The sequence below is a fragment of the Pieris napi genome, chromosome 23, assembly GCF_905475465.1.
Source record: "Pieris napi chromosome 23, ilPieNapi1.2, whole genome shotgun sequence".
Classification (NCBI taxonomy): Eukaryota; Metazoa; Arthropoda; class Insecta; order Lepidoptera; family Pieridae; genus Pieris; species Pieris napi.
This window is the reverse complement of record NC_062256.1, coordinates 2818828-2835620: the sequence shown is the minus strand read 5'-3', so window position 1 is coordinate 2835620 and position 16793 is coordinate 2818828. Positions and strand designations below refer to the sequence as shown.

The following is a 16793-nucleotide window of genomic DNA, read 5'->3' as shown; positions in this document are numbered from 1 at the left end:
CAACCGTACGCTTTCATTAAATGTCATACTTATAAATAATAAGATAGTCTACCATTATCAGGGAAATTAATATCTGTGGTTTTTGTTTTGTGAAAAAATCTTAAAATGAATATAAAATTATCTATGATTTTTTTAACAATGTATTTTTATGTACGTTTCTAATGGCATTGATGCTGCACTTCTAAAATGTTTCCATGAGCTTGTTACGCGCTTTTTATTAATAAAACGATTAAGCTTTAACGTTCAATTCAATATCAATTTGTTAAAATAACAATGCTATTCAAAACCGATAATAAACTAACTGTCTGCGCATAATTCTATTACACACGAAAACGTGCCGTATACCATAGCTAATAGAAAGCAAAATGGCGACTTCGACATACGAATTTGACACATAGACTCATTTCTAATTACGAACTCAAAAGCTAAGAAAGTACGGGCCGTACCGTTAGAAAATACGTCCGACTCTAATTTCACACTTTGAAGTGCTTTAGCGCAAAAAACCCAGTAAAGAACGTGACGCGATGCGTGCGGACGTTGCCGCGCAAACGGCGGGATGACGTTTGACAGTTCCCATTTTAAAATGTAGCATAGATTATAATTATGTACCTGATGTAATTTTTGTGCAATATACCACTCTGTGGACAGTCTGATTTAAGTGCAATATTTATTTTTAATTTAGTGTAGTTTTTAAATTATGGATTTACACGAGTATCAGGTGAGCTATTTTTTGTACTAATAATAAATATTAATAGTAATTATTAGAATCTTATTAGTTGAGGATTAAATTAATAGCTGTACATTCTTACAAAAGATGTACAGTTTACGAAAGATATGCATAGAATACCGTTATCATAATTAATTTCTAAAATTTTCAGGCAATTACACTTCATATAGTCTAGACTCTAGACAAACGAAATGAACTAGATCTTCTAACCTATACATAATAAAACGGAAATATAGTAAAAGGAATTATAAATTTTTCAGTTCAATAATGTTATTTGCATACATGAATATATGCCATTTCGCAAGTAAAATACCTTAAATAAATGAAAAATCCATTACGTTTCTTCAGTAATTATGTTAATTTCCTTGATATTATGTTGGATGTTGCAAAATGGACGCGTTGAATTCTTTTAATAGATACCGTTCTTTAACATATAAACTTTTTATGGGGTTGTCATTTACAAAAAACCTGATTTTTAAATTTAAAACTGACACACTTGTTTAGTGTTTACATGTGATACGGTAGATGCGACAATTCAGAATTTATGGTATAATTTACTATCGTTTGTGGAGTCGAGCTTTCTTTTTGATCAGGTCAATAAAGTCCTTGGTATACCATGCTGGATATTTATATCTTGAATTTCTGTTCACCGTCAAAAGAGATTTTTTAGGTACACATTCATCCAAAATATAAATCACAGTGTAAAAATATACAACCATCTCATCCACATCGCTCAGGCTCTATAGCGTACCCCAGTCTACTGATAACAAACGCGTGTATAATAGATGATAATCTGCTTTATAAAAGTTCCATTTTGACCACTCATTACCAATAAAAGTGTCCACTAGAATATGATTGTGCCGCCCCGCTCGTAGAGGACACTACAGAGCATGCATTGGAAATAAGGCGCAAGCTATAAAACTACCATAAATAAAAGGACGTAGGAAGTAGGATACGAAAGGAATGCTTAGGTGGTTGGGCCATGGAGAACGAATGAGAGGCGGTTAACAACCCTCTGGCATTGAGAGTGCCCATGGGCGGCGACTTACCATCAGATGAACCTCCAATTTCAATTTTATCTTTGCAAATGTTAAATATTGTTATTAATTTTCCTTACTAACTGAACTATTTACGGCTTCTATACTCAGACTAATTTATCTATTGTCAGATAAATATCATTTGTACTGTGATTATGTAGGACCATAATTTCTGAGGGTCATATCAAGGTCAAAATTTTTCGTAAACTATAATTTTCGTAATTGTACAAAAAGCGAATTACGCGTTTTGTTCGTCTGTGATTGATGTTCTGACGGAAGTACAATGGTTGAAAATGATCGGTGTATAACAAACTTTAAATGTTTAATTAAATTAAAATAAAAGTATACTTACGTATATAATATATTTTATACAAACATAACTTCAACCTTTTGAATCTATCTATCTGTATTATAATCTGATGCGTAAAAGATCTTTAATATATTATAGACCTATGTTTTTTTTAGTACAAGGGGAAAACAGGCAGGATTATCACTTGATGTTAATCGATAACGCCGCCCAATTCCAGAGGGCTCGCAAGTGCGTTGCCGGCCTTTTAAGAATTGATACGCTCTTTTGTTGAAGGACCTTAGGAAGGTTCGGAAATACTTCAGTAGGCTGGTTCCACATAGTGGTGGTGCGCATAATCTAATTCAGTCTCGTCTTGGGCGCTCTATTATTTATTTATAAGTAATCTTCCAGCTACACATATACATATTATAAAAAAAAAAACACTTAGACAATATACAAAGCCAAATCAGATTACATTGTTAAACAGAATATATGAAACATAAAACATAAGTTGATTAAGTACATTAATAGATAAAGAAAACTGAAATTAAACATTCAATAAACTTCAACTTGATATTTTAAAGAAAAGAGAATTGTTACTTCTGCTTGAAGTCAAACTCTTACGGCCTCCTAAAACGATTCCTCACACCTTCTTTGGTAAGGTGGAAAAGTCTACATCTTCATAAATTGTATTGTGTAGTTAGCTAAAACCCGAAACATTGGCGAATTACGCAGATAATTCGTGTTCGTACAAAGCACGTGGAACAATAGTGAGTATTTTGTCGCATACGGTGAAGGGATTCTTAAAGAAATTAACAGCAAATAGGTGCTATCTATCAGCCCTTTAAGAATAGCGTGTAAAAATGATAAATCTTTCTGACTCCGTAATTCAATAATCTGAATTAAAACTTGATTGGCGTTCTAGAATAATAGGTAAGATTCAAAGTCTAGACTTATCAAGATGATTGTCAAAATCAAATATTTGACAGTAGTCATACTTACTAAGTTTTGGCCCTAAACTTTCCGACGTCGGAAAGCTATCATGCTCTGTATAATTTATAGACATTTTTTCCTAGTAATAAAGCCGCCATTACCATAACCTAACCAAGATTTTATGGATGTGTCAAATGAAAGTTAATTAATTATGTATAAAATCCCGCGACACTGTCATAAATTCCATAGATGCAATTAAATTTATCTTAATTCAAACTCAATTATAATGTTTATTAGAACAGCCTTCGTGATTCATGACGCAAATACGCAAGAAATAACATCAAATTCGTTCATTGGAAGTCTTAAAAGATTCTCCAATCGCCTTGATTCTCTCTTCTGGGACAATGCGTCTCTTTGCGTTTACAAAAGAAGATTGTAAAGAATTGTTTAGGGTGATCCCTGCTGCCTTGCTTCATCATCGAGCCAAGCGTACCAATTCTTAAAAGGCCGGCAACGCACTCGCGAGCCCTCTGGCATTGAGAGTGTCCATGGGCGGCGGTATCACTTAACATCAGGTGAGCCTCCTGCCCGTTTGCCCCCCGTTCTATAAAAAAAAAAAGGTTCATCCGCACTTAAATGGTTGTACATCATCCAAGCTTTTTAGGCTTACTGGCGCTGTGGAATCAGCTCCCATTTGGATCTCCAAGTATTTATTATTGCCTATTACTTTCTCGGCTTCCTTCCTTCGGTTCTCCTCCTTTATTAAACAGTTGTCCCACTGACTTGACCACAGATCACTCTCGGATGTTCATAGTCAAGCCATTTTTCACCTTCCAAGTTTCCGTTTATCTGGAATTTTGCCCATTATTATGATCTCCAAATGTACTGGCTCTTTCCTCGGCTTGATGATCTATTATTTTGCGCATACGTTTGATACTTTGTCCGTCCATTTGATTATCATTCTTCGATAAGTCCACTTTAAGATTATTTTATTACTTAGCCTACCTTTTTAGTAGCTACATATGGAACATTTTGCTAATCTACTCCATAAGTATTTGCGATTCCGAAGCTTTATTTTTCGTAGTTTTTTTAGGCCCCCAATTTTTCTCTCCACAAAACCTTTCTCAGAGTTCAACCCTTCCTGGAGTTTTGAGCTTAGCAACATTTTGGTTGATTTTTATTTTTATCGATTATTTAATAAGTATCGTTTATTTGTGAATAAAGTTTTACACTTAATATTCGATTTCAACAAAAATGGGTCACACCATAAATTTCATGTCAATGTAAACGTGTATCTAAGACAGTTATTATGTTCACTAAATGAGATGTATTTAAAGTTGCGTGCACAAAATTACTCTACAACGTGTATATAATTTTATAACACCTTGAAAATATCCAAGGTCTCGGACACGGCAAACTAAGTATAAATATCAAAATCTAAAATCGAGACGACACGAAAATCGCATATCTCGTATACGTTTTGCGTTATCATCGATACGACGTGTATAATGATGGGCAAAATTCAAGGCAAGAGACGGAATGGTAGAAGGAAGGAGTTGCGGTAGCGGATTATACGGTAATGGACCGGAATCACATCACCAACCTTTTTTTTAATGGCTCTGGCACGATTTTTGCATTAGCCAGCGTCAAGTATAGGATTTTTTATAATTCGTGCTTTTCTTTAGAAATTCGACCGTGTCCTCCATGTACGGTTTAAGCACCCGCCAGGCACCACACAACCCTCTCAAAGGCCGAGAACAAATTTAAATTAAATTAAAACTTGCCCTCGAACCGGGAATCGAACGCGCTACCCCCCACCTAGCTGCCACTTAATAAGACCGCTAGGCTATGAGGCCCCCTAATCATCACCAACCTTTAATAAACCAGGAGCGTTGAATTAACGCAACAGTGCTTTCATACCCCCTCCATGGTAGCGTTAACGTTTAACGCAACCTTGTTGGACGTCGCATTAGGCGTTTCACTTCAAAAAGTGGTACCCGAAGAAGAAGAAATAAGTATTGACTATATGCACTTATGAACAACTTTCAGTTTGGTCCACGAAGTTCAAACAATTTATTGAAACAAAACACTATCGTATTGTCACAACGGATTTGACAAGTAACACGATCAATATTGACTGATTCGAAATCCGAAAAAATTCAAATTTCGAACGGTAGCTCTCGTTGCGCGTGCCAATAAACAAACAGGATGACATAGACAAGTTTTGCGCGTCAAGAGCATTGTCAACATGACGTTTTCACTGCCGTTTTGAGTGTTATTTGAATGGAGTTAACGGGCAATTCTAACAATGAATCTAATTAAATGCTACATTGTGGCGGGAAATAGAGTTTTAATACTTCATAGGTAATAAAGCCTATAGTATGTGTGCTGTAGCATAGTGCGGGTGACAGTTGCTTAATTTTTCGTATCACTCTTTAAAGTTGCCGCGATTTTTATGACTTAGTATTTCAGCTGTACCACATTCGTAATATATCAAATTGCGTGTTGTTCCCACGAAAATGTAAGTGCGTGCTCCTATTTCACCATGCCTCCTGCTGATAGAGGACAAATCTTTGTTTTTAATTTATTAAAAAAACTAAGGATGTCATGTGGAACATGGTGTAATGGTTGCAGCTGCTTACAAATGTTGTGTTAAAAAAAATGGCGATTAAAATGAGTGGCGGAGAGTTTATTGCCAGTTCTTCTCTTCCGTTCTACGCCCTTGATTTGAGAACTGGCAGTAAATGTAAAATTAGAATCATTTAATGTATATTTCTTTTTTGACGTTCATAAGTGTACATTGTTACCTACATTTAAAAAAAACATTAATAATTGTAGTAACTTAAATTTAATTCAGCCAGAATTGTCTAGTCTACAAATAAAATTTTAATTTGTGAAAGAAAAATTAAGAAATTGTCACTCGCACCATGCTACAGCGCTCATATTATAGTTATTGGTGGGTTTTCAACAAAATTCGTATCTTTTAAGTTGTCCTAAACCATAAACCACCAGTCCATCGTGCATCTGACCGTGCCAAGTATCGCTTAACTTCTACTATCAATCCTCTTATATCAGCAATTTCACTCACATAAGAAAACCCACTGGATGTTTCCTAACAAATTTTCCGATTACCCATCCAATGTCTGTCTCCGACAAATGTTGCTTAACCTTAATCAGTACGGCAGGTGGTCCCATTACAAATAAAAGGTGAAAACAAGTAAACTGGCGTGTTCAAATATTTGTTGTGTCAATACATAACTGTTCATCGATTTTCATGAGAAAATACTATTTTTCACATATAAGTGCGACGCTACTGATACGATTTTATTATACATTTTTTTACACCATCATTGCATTTCACAAACACTTAAACTTGAAAGAGTACAGTTAAACACTTAGTTATGTTTAACTGTCATTTGTCTAGCGACAGGTTAGAAGGAAAGCGGGCAGTGTACTTAGGACGCTACAGTATTGCAAGATTTAGGACAATATTTACGCGCAACACAGTAGCGCTACAACCTTTTTAGGTCTGGGCCTCAGATTTATGTATCTGTTTCGTGATCATTTGTTAATCTAATAGGCAAGTAGGTGATCAGCCTCCTGTGCCTGACACACGGCTTTTTGGGTCTAAGGCAAGCCGGTTTCCTCACGATGTTTTACTTCACAGTTCGAGCGAATGTTGAATGCGCTCATCGAAAGAAACTCCATGTGTGCACAGCCGAGGATCGAAGCTACGACCTCAGAGATGAGTCGCACGCTGAAGCCACTAGGCCAACTGCTCGCTGAGTGCATTACACTAATTCATTTTTGACTACTTACTATCTCGAAGCGTATACATAGTAATATTCTAACTTGACTTATTGATCTATTGAGCTATTATTTTTTTTATTTCCATATATTTAATATATCCAGCACTAATATATTAGTATTTACAATATTCTTAACCTACATAGTAATAATTAAAAAAATAAAATTGATAAATATACAATTAAAACAAATTTAAAGAGTTTGGTCCCTGTGGCAGTGTACCTTTAATGCTGGCAGCATTTCCTCGCTGTATTGCGATACTTATTCGTTGAGCGTTGTTAAATTAAGAAACTCTAATGGTAGGTTTTGAAGTTATACTTCTTTAAACGCGTTATGAAAAATTGAGAGTGAAATTTTACGATGCGCGCGCACCGTGACACAAATTTAACAGAATGAAGTTGCCCACGGAAGATGCTACGGCATTGGACATAATTTAAAAACAACATTCGAATAGTAATAGAATTTATGTTACACTTAATGTAAGAGAGTAATAATAAATATTTATTTATTTAATTTTTTAAATGTAAACTGAACTTTATTGACTATAGTGACTCCTTTTCCAGTCTTTGATTATTCAATTGTAATTAATTATTATAAGAAGTATAACTTCTTACGCGCGTACATAAGTAAGTACACGCACCCTTTTTTTGTATTATTTGTGAAATTGTTAACGAAAGATTTTAAAACGTTATGAAAAACTGAATTTCTAAATAATTATTTAAGTAAATTATTAAGTTTTCGAAAAGAACTTAACCTTAACAATCAAATTACCCCCCTTTGTGGGCAAGTGCACCCCACAACATATGGGGATACACTGCCTTAATTGATAAAACCTACACACGTAGATGTCGAAGTTTCGAGTTCTTAAAGACGTCTAGTTCAAGGGTAAAATTAAATATGTTTTAATCCATTTTTCTTCCACAGTCGTTGATGCGGTCGATGTCTGTGGAACAACGGTGGCAGGATCTAGCGTCGTTGCTGACCATCCCTCCACCCCCGGACCAGTACCAGCACTACCACCAACATGCTCACGCGCATAACATCAGGTATGTATTTAAACTAAGGGTCTGTTTCACAATGTATGGATAAAGAACCAAATAGCTATACAATACATAAATTATTTGGAAGATAAATTGTGCTATTTGACATTCATCGGACTCATAACTTATGATGGACTTTATGTGACGAATAGCGCTATCTGACAGTCGTGAAACGCAACAATTGTGTTTATCCTACCAATAAGTAATAAATAGCTAATTTGGAACTTATGTAGAATTTATCCGTACATGGTGAAACAGACCCTTAGTGTTTTATTTAAAGTAAAGTAAAAAATCATTTAATCATGTAGGTAACATAATGTACACTTATGACTCGTCAGTAAAGAAATACATATTAATGCTTATAATTTTATATTTACTGCCAGTTCTCAAATCAAGGGCGTATAACGGAAGAGAAGAACTGGCAAAAATTCTGCGCCACTCTTTTTAATTGCCATTTTTTTTTACACAACGTTTGCATTCTGAAATCGAAGCCCGTGCATGCATTACTATAATATAAATTTATTTATTTACAAAATCTTTAAACAATAATAAATTAATTAGGAAAAACAAGCTAAAGAATATTTACTAAATTAACAACTATAACTAGTGCCTATATATACATAAGTACACACAGGCTCTTGAAGTTATACTTCTTTTCGCGCGTTAGGGAAAAATGATGAGAGTAAATTTTTACGATGCGCGCGCACACCGTCACAAAAACCGACACCCTGAAGTTAGTTATAGTCAACATTTTATTTTATCTATAATAGACGCTTCAATGATATACGACATACACAAGCATTTAATATCCTTAAAAAGGACCTTATATATAACTTTTTTAACAGCCACGGCGCAGGGGGCCACTACCCTCCCAACTACCACGCCCCTCACGCGCCGCTTCCGCCGCATCCTGAGAAACTTGCAGAGCCCTACGGTAGGTACCACACATGTAACGAAAGACTGTTTTAACATATCGTCGCTGTAGAATGAAAACCTCGTATGTCCAGAGAACCAAACATGGAAACGAAAAAATCGGTTGTCTGTAAAGTCGGTTTACTGACGATAGTTGAACGTGACAACGTCATAAGAAAATACTGATGGAATGGTTGCATTCTTCAAAAGAAAATTTTAATTTTATTTGTTAGATAGATATTTTGTATGGATATAGAGAAGGATGTAAATGGAAATCACAATTGAATTGATCAAGTTACATTTATTTGTACGCATAAATACAATTATGTCATTTTTGTGCAAGCGCCGAACGAGTGCTCTCGCTTGCACTTCAAGCCTTAATGGAACGCCTCAGAGCGAGGTAACGCCGCATGAGTAATGTTTTTTTCGTGCGTGCAGCCGGCTCCATCGAATTATAAGACGTTGTCACGTCAAAAAATGTTTCATTTCGTCAATGTTCGTTAAAATATTATTGTGTTTTTGTCCATAGTTTTAAATGGTTATTAATAACATAAATAAGTCCTTACTTCATGATTACACCAGTGAAATGACTTAAGTCTAAAAATAAAAGGTTTTTTGATATACGAGGTTATCATTCTACAGCGACAATATGTTATCGGATTTTGTGCAGATAAATTGATCAGTGACACAGGTATTTTCGTACTAAAATTGTTCAAATTACGCCAAAAATCAGTGATATGATATAATCAGTGAAACACTTGGTCAAACATATATAGACACTACTCAGCCAAGCGTTGCTGTGGCTAAGGTTTTTGTTATATTACATAGTAGTAACCTATTCGAGGGAAACGGTAGGAGAACACCAGTCATGGGGACCACCATGCTTTTTTGGTGGTTATGCCATTAAATTGTAGCTTATGTGAAACGTTGGTACTTGCAACACAGCGCCATCTGTTAGAATTGTGACTCAAATAATAAACAAATAATTTGCAATAAAATAATATTGCGGGTATAAATTAAGATTTCAGCTATCCTATCTTTTAAGTTAGTTCAAACTGCACACGATGAGCAAATTTGATTAAAACCCGTTAAGTAGTTTAGGAGTCCATAGCGGACAAACAACGTGACGCGTATTTTATATATATTAAGATTATGTAATAAATCACCCATTACCCATAAAGAAATTTTGTTATATATCTTTAGGTGTATATTCACCTACAGTTTACCTCATCATACCTAATATATACTTACAGCATATTTTACTAATCTTTTCTAAAATATCTTTGGTAAAAATACCAGTAATGTTTGAAACCGAATATATCCAGTTCGTCTAAAAATCCACTTGTCATTGATATGTAAGGCCACGCCCCATCGATGTACAAATATGTATCATCTTTACTGTCCTAAATACGATAAAACGCTGATTAACGGCTGATTGTCGAATTGTTATGATATCGCAAAAAATATTGAAAATTTCATGATTTTGCGTTTCTTTGCTGTTAATTTTCCGTATTGTAAAGCAAATCAGGAGATAAGGTATGACAATGATTTCATTAAAATTGTACAGTCCATTACCGAATATAATCTAGTTCGTATAAAAATCCACTTATCACAAATATTTCAAGCCACGCCCCATTCAATGTAGATGTATCATCTATACTGTTCTAAATTCGATAATACGCTGATTTACGGCTGATTATCGAATTGGAGTGATATTGCAAAAAGTATTGAAAATTACATGATTTTGCGTTTGTTTGCTGTTAATTCTTGCGTATTGTCAAGCAAAACAGCAGATAAGGTATGACAATTCTTTCTTTAAAATTGTTTAGCCCACTACCAAATATATCCAGATCCTGATAAGTACTGTTTAATCCGATATAATCGCGGAGAATTCGAAAGAGATGTGCCTCAAACAAGTTTGGTTTTGCAGACGGAATTAGGAATATCATTAATATAAACGGACATTTTAAGTTCCTTTCTTGCTAACTTTTTTTAAACTCAAGCACATGGTTTGCATGCTTGCTTGCAGTTTCTCTTCGCATATCAATTCGTCTATAAATCAACTTGTAACATATATTTAAAACCACGCCCCAATCAATGTATTTGTATCATCTTTACTGTCATAAATTCGATAAAACGCTGATTAACGGCTGAATGTCGAATTGATATGATATTGCAAAAAAATATTGAAAATTTCATGATTTTGCGTTTGTTTATTTTTTTTATCGCTAGATATGAAAATCGCATTGTCATGTGTATATATCTATTATCGACGAATTTAATAATAATTTTTATGATAATAATTGTTAGTGACTATCTGTCGTGAAAAACGTGAATACCTCATTAAGATCTTGCGGGAGATTTGTAGATATATTATATATATTGTATTGCAATATATAATATTTCTTGACAGACTTTACGAACGTTTTCCAAAATTTCTTCACTGAAGTATTTCCGAACCTATTCGACTTAGGGTTCTTAGAGCAAAGCAATGCTTAAAAAGCCGGCATCGCACTCGCGAGCCCTCTGGGATAGGGTATCCAAGGGCGGCGGACACGCAACATCAACTAAATATCACTTAACATCAGGTGAGCCTCGTGCCCGTTTCTTCTATTTCTATGTACATTTTAGTTTTTATAGACGAGTAGGTGATCAGCCATTTATGCCTAACAGATGACGTAAATTTTTGTGTTTTAAGACATGAATAGAAGGGAATATCCAACGTCGTAATTCGAACCCACGACCTCAGGTTTAAGAGACTCATAAGTCACTAGGCCTATACTGCTCTAGCTATACCATATTTTGATAATATATATTTGAATCTTTTGTATTCATAAAATACACAAGGTATATAGAATATGTATATATATTTAAAGTATATATATCAGCTATAAAACGATATATTTGGTAGAACCCCGACTTGCGGTTCCCCCCTCCAAGTATATGTTCGAAACTCAAATGAGGTGATTGAACTAAAGATGTTTTTTTTTTCAGGTGCTGCAGCTCCAATCGAAAGTTCTTATAAAGTGGAATCAGCCCATCATCCACAACAACATGACGCTGTATACTACCAGGTAAACTCAAACTCAAAATAACATTATTCATATAAGTAACTAGCCGTTTCGCGCCCGCTTTGCTGGACGAATTAAAATAAATTTTATGTTTCATTATTTTATTTTTTTTCATATTTTTATTATTCTTCTTTTTAACTTCCCGCTAAGAAAATTGAAATATTTCGAAAATCGAGTTTTTAACAGATGTTGACGTTTAGAGGTTCTAGGAAGCCTCCCCGAATGTTTCCGCGGTGAAGTCCGAATGTATAAATTTTCATAAAAGTAAAACAGCAATAAAAAATGAAGGAACGTTGGAATTTAATAAATAAATAGCCATAAACCATCTAGGAAAAATTTCGCATCGAATGGTGGTAGTTTCGATACGATCAGTGGTTTAGGCGTGATTGAGCCTCAAACGAAGACCATTTTCATTATATATATATAGATTAAGTACAGTTATGAACGTCAACAGAAAAGATGTTAAATTGATTCTAATTTACATTTACTACCAGTTCGCAAGTGAAGGGCGTTAAACGGGCAAGAAGCTCTCGGCCACTCTTTTTAATCGCCATCTTTTAAGTCATACAAATTGTTTGAACTGGAATCAATCCCATGTCCCAATCCAATCCCATTGTTCCATGAAAATTATTTTCACTTGGAAGTTTGTTGTAAAAACGAATACAATTTCCATATAAGGAGTGGTTTATCTTCTGGAGCCCGGTTGGTCGTACGCTTAGATTAGTTCCGTTTCTGTGTATTATACTGGTAAAAGTCACCATTTGTTTTCAACTCATAACCTAGTCCTATGCATATCTTCTATATTAACAATGTCAAGAAAATTTTATGAAATCTTGAGTAGAGCAGTGCCGTATAAACATTGAAACATCGTAATTGCTGAAGTTCGATTTCCAGCTAAAACCGATTAATAGAACGACTCAGTCTGCAGTAAGAAAAATTGGGAAGTATCTTACTGCGCTTAGAGATTTCTACTTTAGATTTATTTAATTTTTTAATTATAACAGTAACTTAACACTCAACAAAAGCTACAGCCGTGTCAAAGATCGATGGAACGATGTATAATAGGGAATAAAAGAATAGATAAAATAAAGAATACATCTTTAATACAACAACTAAGGTACCAAATGTTACAATAAAAATAAATAAACTTAAGTGGAAATTGGTGGGGCACATGGCAAGAGGAACAAAAAAGTGAAAGAGGAAGACAACTTAGAAGGTGGAAAGAACAAATTGAGGAAATGGCAGAGAGTGGCACAGTGCAGGCAGAAATGGCGGGAGTTGGAGGAGGCCTTTCCCAAAAATATGGCCACAGATACCGAACAAGAATTAGATAGAAATATAGATGCTAAGGGTCTGTTTCTCAATGTACGGATAAGTTCTACATAATTTCCAAATTAGCTATTTATTACTTATTGGTAGGATAAACACTATTGTTGCGTTTCACGACTGTCAGATAGCGCTATTCGTCACATAAAGTCCATCATAAGTTATGAGTCCGATGAATGTCAAATAGCACAATTTATCTTCCAAATAATTTATGTGTTGCATAGCTATTTGGTACTTTATCTACACATTGTGAAACAGACCCTACGTGTAAAGGTATCTGTAATAAAATATCTATTATTATTAAATGATAAACAAACATGAATAATACAGAATGGAAGAGAAATGCATGTATAATGAATATTTTGTTACAGAATTCAACATCGGAAATGGCGCCCAATCAAGATGGCTTCCTGCAGTCGATATTAAATGATGAAGATTTACAACTGATGGACATGGCTATGAACGAAGGTAAGTTAAATATTACCGATACAAAAATGTAATATGTATGTAACATACAATGTTCTGTCATATGTGTAGGAAATTCAATATCTAAGTAGGTAGTAAAATGTCGTAAAATTCCTAAATAAATTTTCATAAAAAACGTTTGATATTAAAAGAGTGTTTAAATATTTTATCACCAATTGAGCGAATTAAGCGTTGACGCGTTTAAAAATCTCAAAATTAAAAATCTTAGAACAGATTGCCAAACAAAATGGCGGATGCGTATAAGCTGTGCAGATTGAAGTGTTAAAAGATAAATTTGAGTACTTTTAAATAAACGTCATTTAAAATGTCTACAATTATTGTATGTACGTCAGTTAAATTATCTCAAACTTAACTAAACTAACATTAGTTAAATAATGTTTATTTGGTTTTAAAAAAATTATGATTCCATCATCCAACAAATCAAGATAATAAAATTATAACGACATAAATAAATATTTAGACACATGACCTCTGTATATTTATTAATATTTACAAACTTAAGCCTCTGATACTGATGTTTATTTCACGATAACTGATAATATCATTTCCCGCCAACGCCCGCCATTTTGAATTCACGCTCTGTCTGAAACAGTCGTGTGTAATTATAATCTGTGCTTTTATTCCAAAATGGGTTCTTACGTGTACAGACTATTTGTTAAGAAGTGATTTTTTTGCTGTTGTTAATTGACATTTGTGTATGTAAATAATTGTCAGTGTTAACCTAATATATACCTACTACTCGTGAATTTTTGAACTTTATCAACTTTGACTTTCGTGTTGTGTCTTCGTGTTTTTGAAAGCCTACTTATGCCATTCTTTTTACGCGAACGTAGAATGTGCAGACGGGTGCACAATAAGTACAACTGTGGATGCATGTGCAAAATTTGTTGCGCTCTGAGAAAAACTAGGACATCCTGCGAGTCCCTAATAAAAGTACCGGTTTTTGTTTTGAAAACCTACAACTATTGTCTCTGGTCATTCAAATTCAAGAAATTAATTGATTAGGACCTTATCGAGCGCTATTTTCAGCTGCGATAATATAAAGTCATTGGTGTTTGACAAAGAATTAAATAAACACGTATTTATTGTCTGTGGGGAAATTTCTCGCAATAGAACAAAGAGGTTTGATGCGATTTGGAGATTACAACGCATTGACACACATTAAAGTTGAAATATATCCATAAACACCTAAAGGGGTATATCATAGTCTATATTTTAGAGTAAAACATTAAGACTATTCAACGATTAAAGAGATAGACTCGGCTTCGAGATGGATATTTCTGGTTACTACCCTTATACGAGTTTCTATCCCATTTCTCCATATTACCGTAGAATGCTGTATCCTGACATGGAATATCTGAATTACTACAAGTATTATGATGGTAAGTTTAGGGAATAAAAAATAATATATATATCAAATACTTTTAGTATATTTTACTTTAGATTCATTTGCAAATTACTGATCTGGTTAACAACTTATTCTAAGGATTACGCACAGATATTTGAAATGCTAGTCTTCATTGGCTGCATAGTTTCTAACACAGGTCACTCATCTTTCAAAAACCTAAAGCATTATATGAAAAGGTCAAATTATAACGAGATAGAGACGGTCAGTAGAAAGCTGTAAGTGCTACTAATCTTTCTTTAGTAGAAATAAATAAAAAACTTCTGCATTCCGGAAACTATTTTAAGATTTTTTTAAGATTTTAAGATCCTTCATAGTCTTCTTTTTTTTTTTTAATTTATTTATTAGCCGGATACAAAGTCCATTGGCACCTTCTTAGTCTTCTCATAACTTTTGTTGACAGTATTTTTCCTTTTATTCATTTCTTGCTTCGGTTGTTTAGTAGCCTGGAAGAGATTGCTTATTAATGCCCTTTGACCTTTATATATATCCGTATTATATGTTTTATGATTCCCTTGAAAGCAAGGCAATACAAATATATGTATTATAAAATATTGTTCATAAAACCTGAAACTTCGTTACGTAGCGTCGTTATCTTGTCGCTAAATTGCAGTTTACCTTAACGAACTTGTCACTCGGAATATTTTATTACATAGTTATCTCATGCAAATATAAAACAATAAATCTATTTAAGCTAAATAAATAATGCGCAGTACAGTTGTTTACGTTACATATCCCTGGCAAATATAGTATATAAAGTGTCATATTAAAAACCTTCATTAAAAATAACACCTTAGAGCCTTTATTAATATTCTAATTATTAAGTTTTCTGGTGGGAGAGTTTGATGGCTCTCCTACCTGATGATGTATGCTTTCTACTCCACGTTATAATATTTGATTGTTATCAAATAGTAACACAAAACTCTGATTCCTAACGGATTTTTTGATCACTTGTAACAATAATCACTTCTAATACGTAGCAATAAGTATTTTGTATTTAAAAAAGCGCTTATAAAGTAATAAACTAATACTTCAATAGTCGTGATAAGGTCCTTCATTTGAAATGCCTTCAGCAAGAGATTCGTCTGAATAAAGAAATAAACTTAATTAATTCTAAAGACATTAATTAAGTAACAGTCTAGTGGCGATACAACACAGCTATCAGCTATGCCTCACTCTATAGTTCAATTATTATACAATAATAAGAATACAACTTTTGTTCTACACTGTACAGTTGTAAAATGTCAAGAGTTAAGACGCTGTCATGGATATTAGTATTGCCAGTAAATAAAAATTAACTAAAATAATTTGAAGTCATGCAGGCTAAATTAATAATTTGTTGAAATGTCTTAATAAAACAATGTTTACTAGTATCTAGAAAATACAGTTCTAAGCTTAATAAATGTGACACAAACTTAAGAACAACTGATGTGATAGGTTTTGTTACCTGTAGGAATAAAAATATTTTTTATTAGATGTTGGTAAATAGTAAAATTATTTATTGTACGCACCAAAATGGCGACGGTAGTACCAATTGCAGTCACCGGCTAAGAAAACTATGTGGCATTGTAAACTGGATTCGATAGGATTTTGAAGTGAAACTTCTTTACTCGGAACGAAAATGTGCAGCGTTTTTGTCGAAAAAAGGGAGAGAGCGTTTGAGACCGATTGAGAGAGAGTGAGAAGGGTGAATACCTTATAGAAATTCTATTTTTAAAATTTCGTAAAGAGAATTTATGAAATATTAGTACATATTTTAT

At 33.8% G+C, this 16793-nt stretch overlaps 1 protein-coding gene across 9 annotated transcripts in view; it reads left to right on the top strand.

The window, feature by feature from the left end:
• The window catches only part of LOC125061166 (segmentation protein cap'n'collar-like), a 122131-nt gene that overhangs the window by 91713 nt on the left and 13625 nt on the right, over window positions 1-16793 (top strand). For all 9 annotated transcript variants that reach the window (XM_047666401.1, XM_047666394.1, XM_047666395.1 and 6 more), the window contains exons 8-11: window positions 7718-7839; window positions 8679-8767; window positions 11740-11819; window positions 13514-13610. In XM_047666401.1, coding sequence (XP_047522357.1) covers window positions 7718-7839; window positions 8679-8767; window positions 11740-11819; window positions 13514-13610 — 388 coding nt within the window. The remainder of the gene's footprint in view (window positions 1-7717; window positions 7840-8678; window positions 8768-11739; window positions 11820-13513; window positions 13611-16793) is intronic.